The 27,038-nt window shown below is 41.7% G+C and overlaps 1 protein-coding gene across 1 annotated transcript in view; it reads left to right on the top strand.

The window, feature by feature from the left end:
* The window catches only part of gabbr2 (gamma-aminobutyric acid (GABA) B receptor, 2), a 127,223-nt gene extending 100,541 nt beyond the window's left edge, over window positions 1–26,682 (top strand). Inside the window, exons 14-19 of the mRNA XM_028399215.1 lie at window positions 17,466–17,576; window positions 18,305–18,529; window positions 18,738–18,920; window positions 19,212–19,341; window positions 22,635–22,752; window positions 24,791–26,682. Coding sequence (XP_028255016.1) covers window positions 17,466–17,576; window positions 18,305–18,529; window positions 18,738–18,920; window positions 19,212–19,341; window positions 22,635–22,752; window positions 24,791–24,956 — 933 coding nt within the window. The 3' untranslated portion in view covers window positions 24,957–26,682. The remainder of the gene's footprint in view (window positions 1–17,465; window positions 17,577–18,304; window positions 18,530–18,737; window positions 18,921–19,211; window positions 19,342–22,634; window positions 22,753–24,790) is intronic.
* The last annotated feature ends 356 nt before the right edge of the window (window positions 26,683–27,038 follow it).

Genomic DNA, 27,038 nt, shown 5'->3' with positions numbered 1-27,038 from the left:
TAAACTCCAGATTCTGATGCAGCTATTGATGATGGCAGTGATGATGATGATGATGATGATGATGATGATGATGATGATGATGATGATGATAGTAGTCCCAGAGGCACCAAGGTGATAATGAGGTGCACGTAGACATAAATGGTGCTCAGTTATTTAGGCCCTGCATCCGTTTGACCAACACAAACCTGCTTATTATTCAGTTCATCCTGTTAAGGAAATGTGAGTGTGGGTGTCAGCCCCTGACCCCGAACCCACCTGGCTACCTAATCAGCTTGTTCGGTGTAAGTGCTTCTCTAAGAGTGGTCCTGTTGTTCATTAATGTTTATGTTCTTGTTCTTATGTTCTTGTTTTATTTTTTACCTGTTTTTCACATGCAGACCAATTAGTGCACAACTTTTTTTGACAGTATGTGAAGCTGCTTGAGCATATGTGTTTAGAGCCTCAATCGATGTGGTACCTTGACTTGACTTGAGTGCTACACAGTAACTATGAGTGCTACACATATAAACGTAGGGCCTATTATGCTCTCGTTGCACAGTAACACACTGATATATCATACTGTTAGGCAGATAAATATTTAAATTTAAAAGTGCCCATATGCTTTGAATGAGCTCAATGTTATTTTGCATGCTATCTAATTCATCTTGAATATGCTATAAACTGCAAAGACGGATTCATTAATAAATTAGCAGCTGTGTGAGAAGAGAACTGTGTTTTTGCAAGATCTACTGGAGATTATCTTTTTTTCACTCTTATTGCTAATTACTTTTCATGTGCAACCACAAACTGTTACACTCGCTCAAGCTGCACCAACACTGCGCAGCCTCTGCAGAGCTGTGTTTCCCTGAAGGTCAAGAAGGCACCAATGTGAGACTTTGGTGCCTCAGTGACACAGTGTGTAGGGGAGGGGTCAATTAGAGAAAGGTTAATCACTGATCCTGCACAGTTTTTTCACACACACACGCACATTCAAACTCACACATATAAAGGCACAAAATACACATACACCACTGCGCCTTGGAGTCAGGTGTAGGAGACAGCCAAGGTCGGCAAGTGATGGGGAGATGAGAGCACTTCGCCACGGCTTGAACAAAGTACCATTGCTGCCTCAGCACTGTAAGCTCAGGAATACAAATACATTCAGCTAAGTGGAAGAGTTCTTTTACACAAGACCTTGAGCCTTAGGCACACTGCAGACTTTACACTAACAGTATAGAGGGCTGAAGGAACCAGTGCAGGGAAGAAAGGATAAGGGGACTCAAGGAGACTCAAGGGAGACAGAGAGAAGAGTTGGGGCACAGAGCTGCTAACATACTATGAGATAGAGATGTTAAAGGAGATGAAGTTGAAGATATGTGATGAGAGACAGAGTGGGAAGGGGAGAATCAGGGGTGTCATGGCTACTTATTATCACACTGCCAAGGGTAACATTGATTAGCACTTGCCATCGGCAGGGAGCCTGTGAGCCAGCCGACGAGAAGGTCAGATAATTAAACCCAACGCCGCTGCTGCAACCTGGCACCACGCCCGTCCCGCTCCTGCCTCTAACTCATTGGAGTTATATCAGACAAACTGATGTTGCACACCTATTTGTGTTCACTGGTATTAAATGTAAAAAGCATGTGGAGGGATTTTGGTTGGGTGTTTTTGCTTATAATGCACAGTTGTTCATTTTGCAGTCATGACAATCATTATGACAAGGGTATTTTATTGCTGAAATGAAGGTCTTCTTTAAAACATTGCTGTACAATGATTGAGTGACTGAATGATTAATCAGTGCTACATGACAAATGAAAAAGGGGGTTGTAGTTTTCCCTTTCACCTTAATAGTAGTAAAAACAATGCACACAGGACTCTGGAGTTGTGCTTGTCTTACTGCTTCTTCAAACTGAGGCTACATGCAGGCTGTTCCACATATGTATATAGCACTGAGACCTACTGTGTGTGCAGTTTATATTAGCAGCTGTTAAAAGTCCATTTTATTTAGTCCGCCACCTTAGGTCCTTTTGGTTTGTCAGACCACTGGGAAATGCCTGACTCATGTTACCCAGTCCTCCAGAGAGATATTTTTTCTTTGCCGGTTTGCAGTTTCACTCAGTCAGTTGTCACTGGATATATGTAGTAAATAATCTGTCACTCTGTCATCTGTATGTCTGTGATGTTGTGACAGATGTGTTCTGGTCTATCTTAGTGATGTATTTGGTGTTTTTGTGCATGTGAATTTTACCCCCATTTAAACTCTCAGTTCCAAGCTGCAGTTTTATTCCTTGACTCTTCAGAAACTAAAGGAATTATGTTATGTATTCTCCTTTTTTGACATGGTGAGATTAGATTTGACCCCTTACTTTGATCCTAATATGTAGCTTATTTTACAGCCAAGTTGCCACCATTTTTACTGTCAGCATATAATGATATGATGTGATATAATATAGCTGTAGGCATTATTAATAATGCCCTTTAAATAAAAGGTTGGTGTAGGTAATACCACAAAACATTCAGGGGGGAAATGGTTCTAGTTAAGGGGTAATCTCATGTGAACTATTCTATATGGATAACAGCCTCCCAGGTCCCTGTGTTAAGCCAGTGCACCCAGTTAAGTTTTTCATATATAACCTACCGCTTGGATTATATCTTGCCTCCTTTTAATATGCAATTTTTGCCAAGAACACTGCTCCTAACATCATTGCAGTCGAGCTGATAGTTATACCTTTCTAATGTACCGATGAATGTCCTATATTTGTGGTCCTCTTTACACTTCAGTGAACGTAACAAGCTGTCCTTGGGTCAGGTTCCACCGCTATCATTTTCCCTCCCTTCATTACTCTGTCCCCCAGTGTCGGCAGCCACCTCTGCCATCTGCAAAACTCCGGAAACACAAAGAGCAGAGAGAGAGAGAGATTATGAATGTCCTGGATCAATACATTCAGAAAGTGCAGCCTAGGAGGGGAGGATGTAAAACATATGGTGCCACTTGAACTATACGCCAACCACTTAGCTTCCCTATTGCTTCTTACAGCACTATATGGCATCCTATTTTGTTGAAGGAATCCTTTAAAGGTTGATAAACCAGGGAAGACCCCTGACGGAGGTCACAAGCATTTAGCATCTTGCCACAATTAGTATGAACGCCTCCAATGCTGTACTTGGTTAGCATAATTTCCAGTTGAAAAAAAACTAGCTATCACTGCTTCATTTAACATTGCATAATGCTATAACATAAGCCTGCATGCTCCTGGCTTCTAAAAAATATGATTGTCACAAAGGATTAGGGCAACAGCAGCACATTGACATGTTAAGTACAAAGGTCCAGAACCAAAAACGACTGCTGAAAATTACAGTCATTAATGATGAATTACCTGTCATGTGCGAACTGCTTGTTTATTTCTGTGTTAAATCGTCTGATTGCTTCTCTGTGGCGCATTGCACATTATCAGCTGCAGCGAGGCAGGCGTTCTCTGCGTGAGATCTGAATGGTGAGATGTGTCACCGTGGATTAGCGAGAGCGCAGCGACGCAGAAGAGGTTTTAGGAGTGCATAAAAGACAGAAAGAGCAAGAAGAGGTGATGGAGAAACAGAGAACGAGAAAATTGTTAGGAGATGATTAGATAGCAAGAATGAGATATTTCCATGATGTATCTGCCAACTGCCTGTTGGTTTGTGTGAGTGTGTGTGTGTGTGTGTGTGTGTGTGTGTTATCAGGTACATTGTAAATGCATTACTTATGTTTACAGAAGAGATTGTTATCCTACAGGCATGCCACCCCTTTATTCTACACATCCACACCCACCCAGCCTCACTGACAGCCATCTGTCCTGTAATTAACCTGACTGACACAGTGTGCCACATCCTTCCTTATCGAATCAGTGCACGTGTGTATGTGTGTGTGGGTGTGTCTGTGTCAGTGCATTTGTCCACCTGTCTTTCGTTTTGCCTGCCTGTGCACGTACCCTTGTCGACTGTGATTCTAATAGGTCTGTACTTCAACTGTGACATTGTGTGTCCATGTTCATTGGTTTGATGTGATCTTATACAAAGTGGAATATATGGAAATGCATTTTTTAACAAGGTACACAACGCAAGAAAATAGTTACTGTACTAAGAGAAGGGATGAAAGGAACCCTCTCCCTGCCCTGTAACAATGGGAGGGGCACCTACTATATATGTGTGTATATGCATGAATGAGTGATGAAAGAGTTGCCCTGCAGTTCCAAAATAGCCTTTACAGCAGTGCAGTATTTCTCATATAGGGGAGATTCTATCTGCAGTGAGGTGTCGGGTTGCATGCACTCATAGGAAAACTGCATTTCCTCTACTTTACCTATCTGTATCATTTCATACAGCAAAGTATATCAGCTTTGTATGTCTCTAACCCTTCTCATTTGTCTCTTTATAATATAACTGTCTAAGGCATATACCTGATTAGGCAGTTTTAAGTATATGCTAAGCTAAGGAAAATATAGTACACACATGCTGTCAATACAGTTTTTTGCAGCCAAACTAATTGAAGTAATGTTTGTGCTCACAAACTTACAGGCTCTGAATTTTTTATGTGATGTGTCAGAGCTCAGTTTACAGCTTTTTGTGTATACACACATTTAGAAAAATGTTTTGATATCTAAATACATATACAGTTTGCATTCCTTCACAAGACATACTGGTATTGATTTGTGCTCAGATTAAATGTGCTGCCATGTCCTCAGAATGAGATTCACGTAGCCGCAAGAGCCTGATTGGATTGGAGGATCGATAAGGTGGCAGAGAAATGGAGAGACAAGAGATGGGCGAGAGCAAGAAAGAGAGGGAGAGGGAAAGAGGTGTATTCGCTGTTCTTCATTACACCTATAAAAGGAAAGAAATGAGAAGTGGCAGCAAGGGAGTAGTAGCATTTTGTCGCACCGCAGTCCCACCTCCACCCTCAACTACTTTGCATGTGTCCTCTTACGGAATGTATAATATAGGACAAATAAAGTGTAAAACCTTACATGCACTTGAGGTACAGTATCAGTATGAGTATGGCATTGATGTTTCAGGTTTCTTATAAGGCTCCTTGTATACTGGATGTATATTGGAGACAGAATAGTTAAAACTAAAGTGGGACAACGCCAGAGGAGCTGAGGTGAACATTAACAGAGAGGGACAGACAATGCATCAGAGGGCTCATCTGTCTGAGATAGCTGAGTATAATTAACAAGGCTTTGGTTTTTAATTAATCTGCCTCAATCAGAGTAGGAATTCTATTCTTATATTTTGGACTAAATTAAATCAAGGACGCACTCAAACACCACAAACCCATGTAGTGCATGTTCCTTCTTTTTATTTGTTCTTGCTTTCCTTTTCTTTCCATTTCCTTTTTTTTTGACAATTTTTTTTCTTCCCTCATTTCTTCATCCCTCTCATGATGCAAACATGGCACTCTCCTCTAACTGTAAAGCATCCTGCATCCCATGTTTCCAACATTATTCAAGTCACAACCTCGTCTGCTAGGGAATGGGCCAACCCTGCAGTGCCCTCCAATGGTGGGTCTGTGCCCAGGGAGGACGCAGCGGCACCTGGTGATGATCCCGATGGCCAAACTCAACCAGCTGAGCCCCGAAAACAAGCACCATCTGACCATCTGACGATAATAATAATCTCTCTGTCACACTGCCAGCTCCATGTGGCTGGGACATCAGAGAGAAGCTATTACTCTGCTTTGCTGGGATTTACACTTTCTCTTATCGTCTAGCTCCTGTTCGATTAGTTGATGCTATATTCTGTGGAAGGGGAACAATCTCTGAATGTGTAGGGGAAGATTACAAATGCACAAGGAAAGTTCAGAGGAATCATCAGAGCTGACTTTTTATAAATGTGGCTTGGTGCCCGTGGCAAGGTATCATTAGGCCTAAAGCCAAATATGTGACACTCAGAAAAAGGAACAGGCTGATTGGTTAAGTTGAGCTAAGGTGAAGTGCATTTGGAGGGGAGGTTTACTTACTGCTGCATTATTTTCTCTAGTCTTTCTCTTAGTCTCTATTGATGTCTGAAACACATCTTGTCACTGGATAGCGGTACAGATACAATCTTCTTTTACTTTTAATAGTGTCCAGGAAGTATCCCAGCCTTAATGAGAGCACTATAAGGTCCAGTTTGTCTTAAAAGCATTAGTCTAGTCCTTTGATCTCATATCTAATTGGCAGCTTTCTCTGTATGCTTTTACCCATTTTAACAGAGGTGTGTGTGTGTTACTTCAGAGGACTCTAAAGAGTGTGTGTCATAAAGATGAGGGATTCTCTGTGTGATAACAGGGACAGTGGTTATTATTTATTCTTTAGCACGTTTAAATAAATATTAATTAATTACATACATACATACATACATACATACATACATGCAACTTCTTCCTCTTGTGTGAGATCATACTTCACTTCCATGTTTGGAGTGGGATCCTACTTTGGTGTGATTGGTGTTGCAGCATCATTCTTAGGGCGAGTGCTTGCTGTCCTTGGAGAGGCAGCCAATGGCAGGCCACTGACAGTTGAAGTAATTGTCTGTTAAGCTCTGATGGATTTCCACCCTGCTGCTGATGTGGCAAAGGGGGTGATCAACCTGTTCTTTACACACACTGCTGTTTAAGCATGCACTCTGTCTCTTAAACATTTGGGTTTATGGTAAACACAAACAGTGCAAGGTGAGAAACTTATCCTGGGTTTACATTGAAGCCTACCACTTTGCAGGTATTATATTGCACATAGTGCGTGAAGATTGCAGCATGAAGCAGTGTTGTGTAGAGATATTGCAGGGAATGAATTAGCATAGTGTCTGTGTTGCTGTTTCTCCTTGGGCACCAGTAGCCAACCATAAGGTGTTGTGTTTGTCAGAGCCAAGCTTTAGCTAGGTGGAGAGATGCCCCTGGGAGTGCCTGACTCACCCAGGCTTGTGTGGATAATGTGTGTGTGTGTGTGTCTTCCATGCAGAGGCAGCGAGGTGCTGGCAGGGCTGTCATATTAAGCCAATGGCGTTGAACTCATTGTGTCAGCTCCTGCAGGCTGCTATTGATGCTCCTATCATGTAACTCTCTATTCCTTGCTCTCAGTGTGCAACGCTGGCCACGTTCTTGTCACTACTTGCCCCTGACACGTGTGGGGGGCATTTGTAATTGTGCCTCTGCAGCTGTGCCTGAGTGCGCATATTTGTCTGTCTGCCTACTTTTGTTTTTTTTTGCACAAGCGTGTGTGTTTCCTTCCTGCCTCCAACAGTGTATCATGGAGCTCCTGCAGAGCACTTCTGCATTTCTGCATCATTAGGTCCCTCCCTAAGGTCGAGGGAGAGGCCAGAACCTGCAGGCAATAGATTGAGACCCACGAATAGAAGTAGTGAAGACAGGGAAGGAAATGAAACAAGATTGTGTAATAAGGAGTAAAAGATGAACAGTAAAGTGAACAAATGAAACATGTGACTAACTGAGCCAATGTGCAACAAGGTGGAAAAAGAAAGACAGAGATAAAAGCGTAGAAATCAAGCGCCCACAATATTCCTCATGTATAGTTCAATCTAATTTTCAGCCATTAAAATGCTTTCTTAATCCACCCAGCACTGAGGTGGAATAATTGCATTAGGTCTAATGTCATTCCTCCTGCTGAGAGACCTTTATGAAAGCAGGTGCCCACATAAGGTTGTCATACGTTTGGCCACATCACCTGTGTCAAGATAATAGACCTTCATTCTTGCAAACACATATGCAGTTATTGGACATTTTTGCAGTATGTCTCAAAACACCTGAGTCCTGTTGCTGAAGCCAGCGGACGAGGGCAGCAGAGGAGAAAGGATGTATTATGCTGTCTGCTCCTATTAGCTTCCATACACTATCACACACACTTAAGCTTGTGGAACTAGCAGGGCAGAAAACATTCATCCTAACAAGTCATTCAAGAGCGTCTTGTCACAACTGGGCTCTAAGAGAGACAATCAGGGTGACCACACAGGGGTTATGGTTTTAAAGATTTATTAGAATTCAAACTTAAGTCGAAATAGGTCATATTAGGAGCACAGAAATATGGGCTGAATGTTTCCTGTTTCACTTTCTAAAATAAGTTAAAACTATCACCAAAAGCATCACTTCACGAGGTGAAATCTGTGACATGATCTTGAAAGTATTTTTCCATTCACCTTACAGCACAAGTCTGAGGCGCATAAAGTCACATTAAGTGACAAGATTACAACCAAGAAAGATGTCCAGGCATCAATAGACTTCCGAAGCAAGGAATGTGAGGACAGAGTTCACAGAGGCAAAGGAATGTAAAAGCACATACAGATAGCAGTGTGAGAAGAAACGCAAGAGGCTGAGGACATCTTCTTGTCTCACACGTCTGACAATTGTACCACCATGGCTTTTTCTTGTCACTGTCTTAGCTATTTTTTAACAGAATAATGAAGCCAGAAGTGTTCTGCACATACGTATGTAATAAAATACATACATCTATAAATGTTCTGGAAAGAATAATAGAACAATAACAATGGTTGGCATGGAGACTTTTAAGATGGCAATGATACTGAGGACAGTAGAGAAATAGAAAGGAGTTATATAACAACAAAAGCACTGTGAAAAACACAGTCACACAACTTAATAGCCTGTGCACAGAGTAAGATGCACAATCATAGTCAGTATAAATATTGCCATCCACTCTTTTTTTAAAAAAAGACAAACACTACTTAGAGGCCTCTACCACAAAGTCGGTACAGTATGCTGCGGTTCACTTGTGAATAACACAGCCAATTAAGCAGCCACAACACAGGGCTCATGGCAACTCAGAGCCTCAAAGGACTCAATTACGCCTCTTGGTTTGCAGGGACAGAGGGAGAGGTAGAGAGCGAGAGAAAAGACATATAGATACAGATTCCTCAAAGGAAGATCGTGAGGTTTCCCTCTACTGGAGGTACAGGAATCCTTCTTGCAGTCCATATGCAAGATGGGTGATCAAACATGATGACAGCATGTTTTCAATGAGTAATGGTGTTGAGATGTTTGTTTCTCCTAAAAAGGAAATGCAATATCAGAATTTTTGGATCCCATTTCCTTCTACATAAAAGATAAGATAAACAAATATTTGCAAAAAGATTAAATAGTTGATTTATAGTCTTCAATCTCATTGTGTTGAATCACTGTTCTGTTTGCTGATGTTAGGCACCATAGCTGAAAGTATCTGCACCAAATTAATCCATCCCATGGACATATTGCACTTGGTGGTTCTGGAGGTAAAATGGAGTAGGTCTGCCTGTTCAATTAATGTTTAACATGGCACATAATTTCCGCTAATTTCCTGGAGAAGATATTGTATGATATAATAGGATGGTCTTTTATTAGCCAGTGTAAACAGCTAAAGCAGGAAATATACAGAAACTATTTCCTGTCTTTCTGGTGCACATTGTCTTGACAAAGGATGATGGGAAACGTAGTGAAGCAGGTAAAATGAAAAAGGGCTATTACTGACATAATGATGCTAGGCTTTTATTTCGGTGCATTGTGGCCCATAATTACTGCAATTGGTTCATAATAAAGGGCAGTGGCATCAAAGGCCATTCTGGTATTAAACCAAATCAAAAAATTATCGCCTTGAGGAGAAAAGAGGGAAAAAGAATAAGAATGAGCTGAAGAGGCGTGTAGTAAGTGGAATGATAAAATAAGAAGAGGGATAAGGTCATCAGTGAATGTCATCCTCTGCACTTCAATCAGCAGCTGGCGTAAAATCATATATAAGAATTTTACCATTAAAGGGGGGTTTATAGATTGTATTATTTTTGTGTGACAGACCACAGATGTGTTGGTGCAAATGTAGAGAGAAATTCATTGTGCTTGTGTGTGTATCCCAACACATTCCCTAATCTCTAGAACCAGTGATTTAAAGGCACATTGAAGGCCCATCTTTCCTGGAGGGGTATGTACCTGCTGATGAGGTTTAAAACCAACCACTGACCTGTCTGTAAACTGGCAAACAGGCCAGAATGAGGCCTTTTTTAAACACCTGAAAGGAGCATGCTACTAAAAGGAAGACATGTCTAAGGGGAGAAGGAGTGAGAAAGAAAAAGGGAGAAAAACCCAAGGGTGAGGTGATGTGTGAGAGTAACTTGTCATATCAGATGGCTTATCCTCAGGTCTAGGTGCTTTCTATTTGTCACTGAATCATCCTGGATTTATGAGCTTCTCCACAGCTACAAATCCTTATTATGACCCTTCAGATAAAGAATGCCACCCAGGTGTTAAAGGTGTGTGTTCATGTGGACTGATGGGTTTAATTTTGCGTGAAGAATGGGGAGGGTGCATAAGTGGGAAATTTGGACCAAGCATTTATTTCCAAAAAGTCCCCACAGTCAATCACATATAGATCCTGAATAAAGGAGCAGCATCTGTCTTCCTTTAACAGAAGATCTAGGCACACTATTGCAGTTTATTGCCTGTATTTTCCCTCTATTTATGTAATATAATACACCTTGAGCTGCAGTTACATGCATATAGCATGAGCTGTTATGCTGCTCGTGCAGACAGCTGAGAGCTGACAGATGAAATAGAAAAGATAAAATAGAAACACATCTGTTTTGTAAGACGGATGGCTGAAACACCTCGTGTTTATAAGCCTTAAATCCTGCCTTCTAGTGATGGAAGCTGGCAGTACCTTATCTGTTTTAACTACAGCATATTGTAACACTGAGGCTACTTTGCATGTTACATAACAAAAGGACTTTGTGCATGTCAGTGTCAACAGCTAGAAAAGCTCTGCCTTTTTTGTTCAGTCTGCAACATGCATGTGGAACTGCAGTACTTTAAGTGACCTTGTGGAGTCTGGATGATTTCTTTAAAGATGGAGGTTGGCACAGCTAACTACTCCTTCCTGTCAGGGTTAATTACAGTCAAAAACATCCCCAGAAATCCACAGCTGTGTACACACCCACAGGAGAGAGAGTTCATTTTCCACCTCTGGAGCCGTCTACAGTCATACCTCCAAAGAAATGTACGTAAACCCCTCACAGCAGTATACACATCTCATTAACAGCATTCCTACTTCTCAAAGCATTCATGCCACCTTGCAAGAAACACGAGGAATCCCCCCCACCACTAAACAAACTTCCATAATGATGCCCCCCCTCCTCCACAGCTAAGGCTGTCACACCCAACATACAGCCCTGAGCAGTGCAGTGTGCAGATGGCCGTGTTGATGAAAGCTAGCATTATGACAGGGAGTTACGTTAAAGAATTGCAGCCATGAAGCAGTTGGAGGCGATGATAACAAAAGCCTTAGTTAGCACTCTAGCAGCCTGCCAGGCTATACCACAGCATTTGCATATTCTAATGAGCCCAATGTTCAGGGTTAGCCGCTTACACTAATGACGCATTTAGCTCTTAATAAATCAGTTAAGGCAGCTCCCTGCTGGAGCCCAGGGAGCTGCACTCTTGTGTGTGTGTGTACATATTTCATTATAATGTAGCTTTTGTGTTTTTTGTGTGTGCCATTATGCTGCAATTTTGTGAGAATGCATAAGTGAGTGAAAAAGTCTGTTTGTGAGCACTACTTGTTTCTATCTCAGTGCTTGTGCCATAATTTAAAAGTGTGGGTCCTTTTTGTGTCTTTTCTGAGCTACGTTTTTTGAACATTGTGTCGTGTCTGAATGTGTTTTCTCCTAAAGTTGTGGTATGGGAACAAGAGAGATACAGTACTTGACCTGCCAACAATGCTCCACAAAGTATAAGGAGAAATCTGGCTGCCACCTGTGATGGGCTTTTAGAATAGAATAGAATAGAAATACTTTATTCATCCCAAGCTGGGAAATTTCACAATTTTCACTTCATCATAATTATATGCTGAATCCCCATCAGATCTGGCTTGAAGCTATCTGAACAGTAGTTGGTAGTTTTGGACCAATTGCTGAACTCTGGGTATTTTAGGTTTGCTGACAACAATGAAAAGCACCTGATTGGTTGAATCCAGCCCAGATAGATAATAGACAGATGTTTGCCAAGCCTGCCAAGTATTTTTTTTTTTTTAAAGTCCTTCTCTTTCCAAATAAGGATGACTTCCCAGATGGTTCAGTGTGACAAACCATCTGGCACATCAGGATAATCGAATGTTGATGAAGACACAAAAAGGTTCCCAGGTACAACCTCCAAACACATCTGTACCAATTTAAGCTTTTCTTCATAAAGCACGCTGAGCTGAGTATTAGAAACAAGCACAACCTCTTGATTATCATTAGTCAATAAAATACTGCAAGAAAACAGATAAATAATTTATAATCCCTGCAGTTTGTTTTCCTCTCTTCAGGCACTAGCAGGTCAGTCGTCTAAACAACAAGGAGTCGGCCCCTTTTTTATTGGGGGGAAAAAAATCCTTTCACTGTTTCATTATGCTGCTGCCAATTTGGCCCAGTGTTGGTTAGAAGGTCGTTGGGCCATGCTTCTATCAGAGGGATTAGTCCTCAAATGGGATTACAGGCTTGTATGAAAAAAGGAAGAAAACGGGGTGGATGCTCAAGCAAGCAAGAGAGCAGAAATATTTAAATGCAGAGAGACGCATTTAAGTAAAGAGATCGTTTTATCTTCATTAGCAGGGTAGTGGAAAGGAAGGGGAGGGGACTGAATGTGAGATGTGAATTCTGTAGTTTAATGAAGATAACAGATTGAACCATTTGTAAGTATGTAAGTGTGTAAAAGCATCTTAGAAAACACTCTAATTGGACTTTTGTCCGTTTCTTTTCTTTATTTCCGCCTCTACCTTGTTCTCCCCCTCATCTTAAGTGAGCCAGGATAATATCTTTGAAGATGCACTGGTGTGGAATATCCCAGTCACCCATCTGGTGTGACTAGGACACTACAGTAAAACACACAGAGGCTCTTTTCCCCCAGGCAGACACGTTCATGCACACACACATACAGTTAGATGGTACTCACTCACTCTGAAGTGCAGGAACCCACATGGTTTAGAGTGCCAGCGGCGTCTTGCTGCCCTGCCACCATGGCCCCTCTGCATGTAGGTCATCCTCGGCTAGGGGCACGCCACCCTGTACACTTCCTCCCTCTCTCCTTTTCCCTCTCACTTTTTACTTGGCTGCCTCTCTTATAATCTCCATCCCTCCATCACTTCCTCCCACACATCTTCATACAAAGCAAATAAATGGACACCATTTTGATGAATGTACAATAACAAGTCTTTGTGACTGTGTTTAGATAGATATTAATCTTAGAAAAAACAAAGTGCAATAATTCAGAATATAAAACAAGTAGCAAGTGCAGACACTAAGTGTAACCATATAGAAACAGCCTCCATGGAAACTTCTCTTTCGTATTTTTCAATTATATCTTTTAGGCTCTGAAAGGTGACTTTTGTGCGTCATGTAGTGTTTGTCATCTGATGCTAAGGTTGTGAACCTCACGGGTGATATAATCAGGTGCTTTGCTGTTATTGTGGCGTCAGAAACAGGAGAGAACATGTTCTTTATTAGTCTCATCACCTCTGTAGGGGGTCTGAGGCGTGATTCAGAAGCAAAGGCTTTCAACGTCTCTCTATTTATAGCAGAGTGACAGTCAAAAGACACATCAAGCTTGTGCAATGCTGTCATTTTTATGCGTGTGAATATGATGTTGGAACAGCTTGTTTTCTATTTCTATTTGCGGGGAATTGTTCTTGTTTAGCCAAGGATCATTAAAACAATCCTGGTTCAACTATGATGTGCAAACTTGAAGCGTTGAGAAGTCAGTCTTCCTGTAATCTGAGATAGAGAACCAGCGTGATGCCAGTGTGACAGCAGTGTCCCATTAGAAGGTACAGTGGGAAAAACACACCCACTACTTTCAATTGCAGGTTAAAAATATCCAAATAGGAAAAAAGCGAATTTGAGGGGAAAATTGGTTGCACAAGTGTGATAAGCACAGCAATTACAGTTACAATAGTTTCAGGCAGCCATATGCATAATTTAGGGCAAAAACTGAAAGAGTTTGAAAGGCTTGGATCAAAGGTTGCTCTGGTGAGGAAATCACAGCCAAGTCCCCACTCAAATAAAGTTTTTTTTGGCCAATGTTACTTTACAGATTTTCTGTAAAACAAAGTTCTTCACCTGGCAGTGATTAAACCTCAGCCTTCACTAGTAATAGCTAACACTACTTATTTTGCTCCTATTCTAAAGGATTTTATACATCCGTGCAGGAGGGAGTCTTCAGCTTTGAAGCTGCATTGTTTGACATCTTGATTATGGATTGACTTGTTTCTGTTGTCATGGTGAGCGAGCAAGAGGACTTTCTTTTTTGGCATCACTGGTGTGATCCTCCCTGTCCAACCAGCTGAGCTAATCACCCACTATGCACTTCTCCAATCTGCTTGTCTAAAGGCCATTACTGCTGTTCAGAATTTCACAGAGGGCTTATGAAAACGGTTCTGGCTGCTCCTCAAATGAGTTTTTACAAATTACTGTGGTGCCAGGATGCCTTTTATCTTCTCATCTTTTTGCCCTCTGTGGTCTTGACTTTTTTTCTCCACCTGCCTCTCTTCAAATCCCTCATCATTGGTTTCTGCATTCATTTCTTTCAAATAACATTAAACTAAACTGCATCAGCTGATTATCTGTAAACTTAATACAGTATATACTCCTCAGATCTATTCTTAAACCATTTTAAATAGCCTAATTATAACCATTTTTACCATGTACACAAACAGTGACTGCTGCACCGGATAATGTGTTTGTGTGACACTGTATCAGTGTATTTCTCTCCCTGTCGCCATGCCCAGGCAAACAGTTGGCAGGGCTGGTTCCACAATGCCACCCACTGACATTCAGCACATTACTAATCACAAATCAAGACAGTCCAACTTATTATTCGACACACAGCATATATTGTAATATTGCTTACTTTTCAGAGAGAGAATGCAAATAGTATATTAATGTAAATGATTTTATCTCATTTCTTTCCATTATTTCTGACGGTATGAGTAGCTATAATGTGTATATATACCATATATGAGGTTTCCAAGATGAGATTTTTAAAAATCACATGTAGTAAATCAATGCTAGAAGTTCAGTCACACCTGATGTGTGGCAGCTTTCTCTAATCTTTATCTTCTTTTCCACCCTTTCAAAGCTCTTTTTTTTATAAGTTCATGTCGACTTCAATCACTGCTGTTCACACTTCGGTTTTCCTTTAAGGATCTACAGCATGTGTTACTCAATCTGTTCCTCATTTCATTTAGTATTCCGTTCATTTCATCCTTCATGTCTCCATCTATTCTTCTTTACCCCACCCCACATTTCCTCCTCCTTTCTCTCTCTGTCACTCCCTGCATGGCGTCATCTAGATCCATCTCTCCATAGACAATCTGCCAGCACTGTGCCCGCTGCAGCCCTCCCAGAGTGATCCCGTTAGAAGGCTAATGCTGTGAAAAATGACAGTGAACCGACACTTTTCCCGCCATCACCACCACTTTGGGGCCGCATGCCGCCTACAGCCCTGTTGCCTGGCAACTCCCCAGACAGCTTTTCTCCAAAAGGCGAGAGCTCCTGTCTGCTCTGCAGTGATAGAGACCCAAGCCTAATAAGCATTATATCTCATTTTGTCTTATCATTTAGTTGTTAGTGACACAAGTTTGCTTGGAGCTGCGACTATGCAAAGAGCACTGATGCAGAATGTGTCTCTCATATTGAATGAATAAAATGATTTGCAAGAAGTGTGACTTCCTGGAGCATTGTTGTTGGAATAAGGGTTTGCTCAGCCAAAAAACATAAATATACATAAGTGAGGAAGACGCAGAGAATGCAGCTTTGACCCTATATACTGCTGAAGCACACGCATGTAGATAATAAAACAGAAATCCAACTTTTATAATATAAGTCAGTGCAGTGCAAATATTATATAAATATGCAATATTTTTATGACTACAGATCAAGTTTGCAAAATGCAACTTCCTTCCAGGACATCACATGCATACCAGATGTTATCATGCTTAATCTGTACACATTACATATTATTTTCATAAAGAAGTTAGCTGTAGGTGTGCAATGAAAATGTCATATTTGAGTCTTGTTTGTCTGTACTGCGTCATCTATAATTGTGTTTCCTTTGTTAAAAAAGGAAAAAGGAAAAAAATAGCCTGTGTGTGCGTCATCTCCTGCCCCACTTTCCTGTGTTTCCACCTCCTTGATGGCTTTTAAAGTATGCAGAACTTCTTTCAGTCCCTCACCTATAACTAGGATACTCCAAACCGAATTCCCAGAATATTCACAGATATGACTGATGTGGATCACATGGTTGCCATGGCGATCTTTCAGCTGTGGAGGTACAAAGTGTGTGAACTTACTGCTACCAAAGCAATCCTCACTCTGCGTGCTTCTGTTCTGAGAATCGCAGGTTGTGAAGGTTAAGGGTTTGTGTTTGCTGTGGTCCTTTGTGTGTGATGTGTAGCGGCACTCTGTGCAGATTAGAAACACTGTAAAAGACAAGAAATAAAGTAGAGTTAAATGTAACAAAGGTGTCCAGAAGGCATAGGTCCATTTTTGTTCTTGAATGAGCGCAGCTCTTTAAGCACCAATTTCCCATTTTAAGTGATCATCATATATAGTGGGCCGCTAATGTAAATCCAGCAAGGTCAGAGAGGAAAGCCTGAATAGCTGTAATCTCCATTAATGTGAGCTGAATGTAGAGTAAGCAGGTCAAAACGACTTCTGCAAGAGGTATTTTGCAGCATCTAGAGAAATATGTGTGTGTGTGGGTGTGTATTTATGAATGGTTAAGACCATTACCATAAACCAAACTAGAAGAAAAAATTCTGTCTGCCTTTTTTTTGGTCAGGTTGGACATACATACATTTTTGTACATAACTCTACATACACACTCATATAAACACCCAGAGGGCAGCATGGCATCATGCCCAGCCTCACCTCAGGTGTCTTACAGTTGATATATTGCCGTGGCCTCAGATGAATTCATGCAGGCCAAACTAATGCTCTTATTAAAAGCTTTTTAAAGCTTTGCCTGGCAGAGAGGGTGAGAAAGAGAATAAAAGAGGGGACATTTTAGCGCATTAATATCCACCACAGGTGCTAATTTGCCCTGCAAGTCACCTGTGTCATAAGCTGCAGTGAGAGACGAGTAGAAATGAAAAAGGGTCATAAAAATGGGATGGTTTGATACTGTGACGGACTGAGGAAGAAGAAAGAAAAGAGGAGGTGTAACTCACATTAATGAATAAGCTTCATTAGTCGTGCCCATTAGCATCCTAAGCATGGATTCATTTAACTTCAGCAGACTTTGGTACGCCCAGTGGCCATGAGGGGACACAGTGTGATTACATACCTGGATGTTTGATCACTGACGCCCTTCCAAACCTATTACTAAAATTTTGCTTGCTTTATCATTCTTTAAGGAAATACTGCCTGTTTATTGTAACTTTAAATTTGGCTGATGTCATATTTAATTATTTTCTTCTTTTTTTTCTTTGTGTTGTTGTCAACAGGCGGACCCCCAAGGACGAGACATCGCCATCCGTCCGTTCCTGGAACACTGTGAGAACACCCACATGACCATTTGGCTGGGCATTGTCTATGCCTACAAGGGACTGCTGATGGTAAGGGCAAACACATCACATGTCGTGCCGTATGAACGCATACTGTACAAATGTAACTGCTGCTGGTGATGACTCGTAACAGCCTTATAAATTCTTATTCATATTTCCAAAAGGTGCGCCACTATGAAACCTTTACTACAGCTATAAAGGGGACATTTGAGGTGCCCATTAAAGTGCTGCTCTATGATCCGCGCTCATGTTCCCTTCCTGTGCCCTACATTTCACAACTTTAGTCCAACATGTTTGCAGGAATAGCTCCTATTGTTATTTGGAGCAGAGTGATTGCCAGGAGTCTATAGCACAGGCATATAAATACATCCGTATATACCTGTCCACATGCTCAGATACCTGACACTTGCCAAGCCTTGATGACTGCTCTTTTAATTATTCTGTTTCTCCTTCCACTCATTTGGACTTTGATGAGGTAGTCAGGCCACCAAACACAGCACACAGTGAATTATTTATCAGGCTGCTGCTGCTGCATGTTCTACTAAACAAACAATTCACTTGCACTAAAGATTTTACCAGCAGGAAACTGACTGCTTTAAATGAGTCTCTTTAGATTACGCTAGACATTTTTATATAATGAAGTTTATATTTGTTTGCCTTAGCTTTAAGTGTTATTTAAAGCCAGACACACACTTCGTTCACTTGTTCTTAGAAGCCTGTGTGCAACCTTCTCTGAACCTTCTTCTATTTTTGCTTCTTGTCTGTTCTTCATCTGACAGTTGTTTGGCTGTTTCCTGGCGTGGGAGACAAGGAACGTGAGCATTCCTGCTCTCAATGACAGCAAATACATCGGAATGAGTGTGTACAACGTCGGCATCATGTGCATCATTGGTGCTGCAGTGTCTTTTCTGACCAGAGACCAGCCCAATGTCCAGTTCTGCATTGTAGCACTGGTGATCATTTTTTGTAGCACGATCACACTCTGTCTGGTCTTCGTTCCCAAGGTCAGTACCTGAATGAATGAGTGTGTGTATACAGTCTGTGTGTATGAGGGAGCACAGGTGCAACATTGACATATATACTGGAGTGCATTTGCTCAAGTCCTGGAAGCCTAAAAATGCAGCGTAAACAGTTATATGTAGCTTTTTTTGCCAAGGTAATTTTATCACAGAGTGCAGCTGTGACTAATACCCAGAACCCTCCCTCTTCCAGTTTATCACCATGAGAACAAATCCAGATGCAGCCACGCAGAACCGCAGGTTAAAGTTCACCCAGAACCAGAAGAAAGAAGACTCCAAGACGTCCACCTCCGTCACCAGCGTCAACCAGGCCAACACTTCTCGACTGGACGGGCTTCAAACTGATAACCACCGCCTTCGCATGAGGATAACAGAGGTCTGAGCAATATTAATTAATATTATTAATATTATTTATTAATAGTTATTCAGTTGATTTCAAACTTTGCATCAAATGTCTCAGACTACTGTTGTCTTTGTTTTTGTTCATGGTGGTGTCAAATGAAGAGCTACTCAGACACTTTTTAAGGGATGGTGTTATTATTTCTGCTTGGAAATACAGAAAAGCATTTGCAGCTGATCAAATTGGCTAATAGTATTGTAGCCTACATCACTTTGATTACATAACATATATATAGTAAGTTAAATCTGTTTTTCTGTCCTACAAAAGTTGGATAAGGAGCTGGAGGAAGTGACCATGCAGCTGCAAGACACCCCAGAGAAAACTCCCTATATCAAACAGAACCATTACCCAGACGCCAATAACATCCTCAGCATACGCAACTTCACAGACGGAAAAGGTAAGAAATCAGCTGTGTGTGTTCATCATCCTGTGGCCTGTGCTGTTGCTGGCTGCAAACTGCACTGCAAAAAAATAGACCTTATAATAAATCTATTTAAAAAGCCTAACTAGAAGTGGAGTATTGATGATTGAATAATGTACCTGTAATGTAATAATTCAATCATCTCACAATACGTCATGCTATATTAGGTTTTCCACAGTTTTGCAGTCTACTCTCACAGTAAACCTGGTCCTTACCTAATCCTGTGTGTTGTCTAATAATAATTATTCCACCTGTATGCTGTGTTTGCATATTCAGTGGTTTTAGTAAAGGATTTAAGAAGGAATATCGTGACATTTTTTTCCACTGCAATGGAAGCGTCTGTCAGCTACAGGTGAAGAAGGGCCACAGCAGCGCCTCTGACGTCTGTAATGAGTCATGAGATTAGTACCTGAATACTCTACCTGCTGCTTCGCAAGTTTTACACATACTGGAGTCACACTTTATCAGCTCATGCTTTAACACCTTTATTATCCAGCCTGGAGTGGGTCTACAGTTTATTTTCATACCTAATTATTCAGTGTTTGGGGTGTAGAGATAGGTTAGAGAGCATTCAGGGTGAATCATCACCGGTGGAGACTGGCATATGGAAACATTATCAAATGCTATAGAATGTAAAGATATGTCATATCAGTCTGTTCCAGTAGAGAGAGTCTGTGCCTGTTTACTCTCCCAACTTCTGCCCAGCGCTGCTGTTTAAATTGATGCAGCTGCATCTTAGACATTATGAAGTCTGCTGCTTCAAATTGAATCAGTGAGTCGTTACAGCCCAGCAGCTTCACTTTGCATTAGGCACCATTTTAACAGACCTAGAGTGACGGTGATGTACAGCAGCCAGATCCGGCATGTCTGATGCACACGCCAGCACAAAGCTGCTCTCAGGGGTGTCTAATGGATCTGTCTGACTCTGAGAAGGTAAAAGAGCAAAACAGCTGCGCTCAGTCTGTGGATTGGGAGCAAAGCACGTTGGAGTTGTTTAAGAAGTTCCTCAGCTGTGAGAGTTTTTTTTAATGAGTATATCTTTTGCATGGCCTTTGGCTTTATAATGATGAGTCTGTGTTTCTATTTTGTGATAGTGCCATTACTATAATATATAAAAACATATTCGTAGTGTTGTGTTGTCATAGTGGAGCTGCTAAATGTGTTTTTTAGGAAACACATAGGGTGTGAAATCAGAGCCAGGATTGTTTTAATTAGTACATCATTAATAAATGAGCTACCATCTGTGCGATTTTTGATCTCGTTTTTATATTTATCATTTAAAGAATTGCAACCAGAATACTGCGTAAAATTCGGAAAGACCAGCAATTTTTTAGTGTTTTAAAGCTAGTTTGAAGACATGCTAAAAAACACTGCATATGAAACCTGTGTGGTCTATCTTAAAATAAGTAGCTGAAGTAAATACAGTCTTACGTTTGCTACATCAATTTGGTAAGACAGGTCTGTGCTGGCAGCAGCTGTCAGCTGACATCAGGCTGTGTTTAGTGAAGTAGAAATCAAATCGTGTTTGCCGACATGATGTAATGAAAAAGATCTAGACTGAATCTTTGTTTTGTTGGTTATGTTGTCAATTAAGAACAGAGACAATTCCAGTATCTCTCTAAAACGTCTCAGTGTACATGTTTAGAGAAGTTTTTACATTAAAAAAACTTAATGCTGGCAGCAAATATCACAGAGAAAAAAACAACCCATCCACTGGTGCTGTGAAATGTTCGTGGTAATGATTTCTCAGTGAGAGACAAAAAGATCCAGCACATTACATGCTGCTCACACACGTCAGTCTGACCCACATTATACCAGTAAAATCAAAGGGCATTAAGCCTCCTTTAAAGATCACCATCATATAAACTTTCCCTATCTTAAATCTACTTATAGGCTTGACAGCCATCATCATCATCATCATCATCACTGGCTCCTAACTGTAGTCATCGGTATTCATAAAAGAGCTGGTCTAAAATGTACTGGGAGTTGTGAATGAGTGGCTCTTATAAGAGGAGAACGCTGTGTCAACAGCGATTACGCTCACTCACAAAGGGTGAGAAGCAACACTCCACCTCTCTCTCTGTCTCTGGCTGTCTTCATGAATATGTACAAGCACATGGTGATGCTGGAGAACACCAGCACATGACAGTGAAGGTGTGCTTTCCAGACAGATTGGCAGCTGAGCAGTTAAAAGTTATTTACTTCAGTGATTCACAGACTGTAAGCGGTTTATATGATGTTTCTAACTGGGGTAAGATTGCTTTAAATTGTTTAAGGTAGGGAAGAAAGAAGCCTTGGTCACACCACACGGGTTTTGTCCCACATTGTGTGTCTGAATCTATAATGAAATGTATAAATATATGTGTTGGTGCTTTTACCGCAGCTCAGATGTATACAAGCTTTTTTCATAATGCAAACAGGCCTGGTGAGCTCTAAAATAGTTCAGCGAGCACAGACGTCCAGGCAGAGTGCTGGGATCAGTGAAGCAGGTCAGCAAGTTTTGGAAAATCTGGGACATCAGACGAAACTCTGTCAGGAGAAAAAGGAGCATTCCGCTTCTCTTCGTGGTGTAGTTTAGGAAAACTGAAAAGCTTGTTTACTGCAGTTGTTTTAGCCTTATGGTTTCTGCAGAATCTCCCGTCCTCTCTTTTGTTTTCCTTGTCCGTCCACAGGTTTTATCTTTGTACCTGTGCTTTAAATGTCATGCTGGATATGGGATGTGATTAAATTGTATAATCTGTGTCCTTTTTGGGGAAGAAAAGAAAACTGACAAGCATACAATCACTTGATAGACAGGGTTGACATATTGTCAAATCATTATTCTGACTAAGACTTGCCCTTCAGTGTGTGGAAGTTGCTTTTTTTCCTGTGGCAACCAGTGGACATTTTCTCACCTTGGTATAATCACTACGGAGAGTAAACTGCTGCTACTGGAATTCACATGAAATGTTAAAAGCCAGCCTCTTCCTGCAAGTTAATAAACACGACAAGGTCAACATTAGCATCAACACAGAAAGCATCAATATTAACATTAACCTTTGTGGTGTAGCTGTGGTTTGATATAAACCACACTGTGCATATTGTCAACCTACACATTTAGGGTCAACAGAGATTTAGGCCAACTTCTAAAAAAAATTGACTTGGGCATTAGAGTGAAACAGACCTGAAAGTGCCCATAAATCTATGTCCAACAGCTGAGAAGGTTAGTATGACAGTCCATTTGACAGCCTATCATATATTGTAAGATGTCTACATGTGTTTCCCTGCAGATGGAGAAAAGTCGATACTGAAGAATCACCTGGAGCAGAAACCACAGGCGCAGTGGGGCTCCATGGATCCTTCTCGAATAAACAGAGGTCCCCTGGAGGATATCAACTCGCCTGAACAGTGAGAGCTCCCATTTCCTTAGCACCTCTACCCCTGTGTCCTCCCTCCCCTTTCCTCTCTCGTCAGTTTTCTCATCAGACGACACGTCACATGTAGCACAACCACCGGCAGCTCTTTAGCCGGTTGCTCCGGCAACAGAGCTCCGTGAAAGCATGGACAAGCCCTGTACTTTTCTCTCCCACGCTCTTCAACATACATGTAACAACACAAGAGTTTGTGTGTGTGTTCTCTCACCATGCAGGACTCGCTGCAGCTCACTTCCAGTCAAACACACAAACGTGTTCATGTGCAGTATGCGCACACATGTGTAGACGGGCAGATGATTGATTTGTTGTCCCAACTTGTAAAAGAAGATGGTCGCGAGCATTCAAAACACTCATGCGACAAATACAGATCTACATTCACTTATTATTCATAAGGCGGCAAAGCTGAGGGATGTTGACTTCATCAATGGGGAGGGGGACATCTCATGCATCATTGAGAACTCTCCCTCCCACACTTGTTTAACCAGAAGCAGGAGAAGAATGCAGAATGCAGAGGGGACAGATGGATGGAGAGGAGGGGAGACAGAGGGGTACAAGATTGAAGAGAGGGCAGTTACAGAGCGAAGATGGATTAAGAGAGAAAGATGTTTAGATAGAAAAGAGAGAGAGATAAGAAGACGGAGGTAGAGACTCACAGAGGCTTATGTAACCAGTGATTTACAGCTTGCATTGGAAGCAGCTCTGAAAATAGACAGGGAGGAGAACAGAAGTAAAGGAACACTCGGAGCTATTCCCATGCCACATGAATGTTTGATCACATGGAGGGAAGAGAGATGAAGAGGCAGCGTGAGAGAGAGAGACGAGAAAGGCTAGACAAATGGAAAGAAGTTAGAAAAGAGCTGTGAGTGGAGGAAGGTAGCCAGCCTGCTGACATGACAAGGGCAAGACATGCACCAGGTGCTTGTAATTATTAAGTGTCACCTCTGTCAAATAAAATGCTTCAAACATGCCCTGAAAAATGGAGGAAAATGTTATTCACGAGGAAACAAGATGGTGTTTCCATCACATGTAGAACAGGTCGGGATAACCAAGTAGGCCTGAGGACCATTAATATTTTAGTTCACCTAATTAAGACATTTTTCTAGGCCTATTGCTGAACATGCGTGAATTTCATTACCCCCCTCTTAATTTTTTACATAACTGGCATTTGGTTATGTAATTTTCTTGCAAACGGCTGGCAGTGGCAGTGGCTCTGGCTCTGGCGAGGTAGGGTGCGAACTGTCACACCAGGCGGAAGCATGAAATGTTCTTTTTGTCAGATGATCCCACAAGCTGGGAGGAACGGTGGATTAGGGGCTTAGTAAGGAGAAGTGAAGCAGGGAAGAATGCTGAAGAAAAGACAGAAAACAATTAGAGAAATTGCTGAAGGCTCATATGAACTATATTTATGCTCAGATCCATCCTTTCTGTTGTCTCTCTTTAGTTTGTCAGTGTAGCTGCATGCGAATAACGTAATAATGATCGATACTCACAGCACTGAGCAAAAATAGCGAACACTAATTATCGGGTAGGTGACTGATATTCACTTCAACATACTAAATTACACAGACACCTGCCTATAACCAGAACTTAGAGAGCAGAGAACAGAGAGGCCACATTAAGTTGTACCAGAATTTTGTCATTGTGGAAAAATGTGCTATAGGAGGATGGTAGCTTCTGATCTCAGGTGGTGCACTGCAGTCAGTCACAGAATGTTACAGACCTGACATCGCTATAAATATGTAAAAACACATGAAAGCGGCACATGAAGCTTGAAAAATCCCTGCGCGTCCCATATGATGCCCTAATCAATCATGCTACAGGAAATATTGACACAACATCAAGTCAGGCATACTGAACAGGGCAGAGCTGCACTGCTGAAAACTGATAGATAGCGAATGACTCCCGGCATTCCTATTATTATTTAAAACCACTGTTATCTTTTATTATTTCTCTAGTATAGAAGTATGTGTAGTGTTTCTTCTAACATTGTCTCTGTCCTTCTCTGTGTGCAGCGTACAGCGCCGACTCTCTTTGCAGCTGCCCATCCTGCACCATGCGTACTTACCTTCCATAGGAGGGGTTGATGCCAGCTGCACCAGCCCCAACGGCAGCCCTGGTTCCAGCCCAAGGCACAGACACATGCCCCCTTCCTACCGAGTAATGGTCTCTGGCCTGTGAGCTGCGTTCACTCCCCCACCTGGCTCTTTGCAGAGGAGACATATATGCTTCTTTTTTTGTACAACAAATAGACTGAGATCATCAGCGTATGTGCACATTTTGTCTCGGATCAAGGAGGACGGGGGGAGAGGAGAGGGAGGGGGGATAAAGTGTCACTCTTCATACTGCTTCACCCCGGTCTTTCATGAGAACTGATTATCCTCAGTCAGGAAAGGGTGATAGGAGACAGAGTGAGTACTGGATGACCCAGCTCCCTAAATTAATGTCCCCTTGTTCATCTGCCCACCCCTAAACCCCAACCCCACCCCACCCCCTGCCCAGGCATATAAACATATGCACAGATATACACAAATACACCCACATGCACAAACACAGTGACGCCCCAATAGCAGAGAAATGGTGGACCAGCCCTAATCTGACGTGTAGCCTTATCTGCTTCAGAGGGGATTGTCTGTCCCTGTTCCTTATCTGTTGTGTGTATGTGCTCACGGCTCACATGTGAGCTAGTCATCTAACTTGAGTATTTCACTGCTTTGGTGACTGGACCCCTGTTTTAAGACGCAGAATTTGCAAAACCCGACAAATGGTCCAATTTACTGCCCGTCCCCTCTCCCAACCTTGTGCAGACATGTAAATATCATCATTTCTGACATTGATGTACTGTAAGCTTTGTATATGCTGTGAATGGACAATTAAATTGGTTCTAAGCTTGGAGCTTGTAACAGAGGCGAGCAGGCATGAAAACATCAAATGGCAACCTACACATTAGACTTATGTGTGAACGAGATAATACATTTGTTTGTGTAACTGTTGATAATTTAGCTCATGGGCGGCCAAGTAAGATCAAAGACACAGGACATGAAAACGCACCAGAGCCCATTCCGCTAATGTGCACACGGCTCTTTTATTTCCACTTTGCTAAATTTGTACCACTGGTTTTCACATCAGACTCTGCATAGGCCTTCACATTTTACAACTTGCTTAAAGCATGTTATACAGAATATTGTTGCTATGCCTTTTAACAGGTCTCCAAAGCTGCGTATTTTAGAAAATATGAGCAAAAACATGCCACAAGAGTGTTCCACGGTTGTCTTTCATGTGTGTTAAATGCCAAGAAATGCACACATACAGATGTACATAAGACGGCACCTTATGAATTCGGGTGCTTTTCAGATGCGGCATTAGCGATGGGCCTGGTCATGTTGATCCCCACAGAACAGTCTCCACAGAGCCCTCACAGCTAACCAGCACAGTTAAGGGCAATGGGGATGTCAGTGGCAGGAGGGCACAAGTAATCAGAAGAGTTAAAAGTCTAGAAGTGATGGTGGAAAGGATGTAGGTCTACCATTTCCGCAGCTTGGAACAGATGGTTGACCTGAATTTCCATGGGCTGCGGTAAAAACAGTAAATGCAGGCGGGGGTGGGGAGTCTGATGTTCAAGCCCCCAATGGACTGTAGCTTTCAGATCCAAGACAGCGATGCCACCACTGCTAGTCACAGTGATACAGCACAGACACAGGGCTTTCTCTCACAGCTTATATTGAGTGTCATGAAAAATCACTTCACACTTAGCAACAGTGAATATACCTCAGTTGCTATGGAAATGTAATTCAGTGCCGTTGAACTTGACCCAAGAAGGCTGCATTGAGCACAACGGTCATCGACAGTGTCGTCTTTTTTTCTTTTGTAAAACTTTCCTCATGCAGGAGAAACGCAAACAGGGACTCCGGACCAAAAAAAAAAAAAGGAAAAAAAAAAGACATTTTTTTTATCAAGTGCGAGAGTTTGATCTCAGCATATTGTTTCACCATTGGTGTCTTGGTTTTTAGTTTTTAAGGCGTTTGTTGAGCGCTGTGCCTGTTGTCTTATATTGTAGCCTGCAGGACCCACAGTACATACATAGGGTGATAATTGCTCTGACCCAGCAAACCACAACGTGGTCATAGATTACTTTAAACTCCATGCCTCAGTAAACGGGACAGACAGACTCAGTGGAAAGCTCCTCTTCTGAGCTGGGGTCTGCTCATAAACACTGTCAGTCAGTCCTCAGTGGAGGATGTGGAGGTGGAGTGGAAGGCGAGC

Source organism: Parambassis ranga, chromosome 2, assembly GCF_900634625.1.
Source record: "Parambassis ranga chromosome 2, fParRan2.1, whole genome shotgun sequence".
Lineage (NCBI taxonomy): Eukaryota > Metazoa > Chordata > Actinopteri > Ambassidae > Parambassis > Parambassis ranga.
Note: the sequence above shows the minus strand (reverse complement) of the source record. Positions and strands in the feature narration are given on the sequence as shown.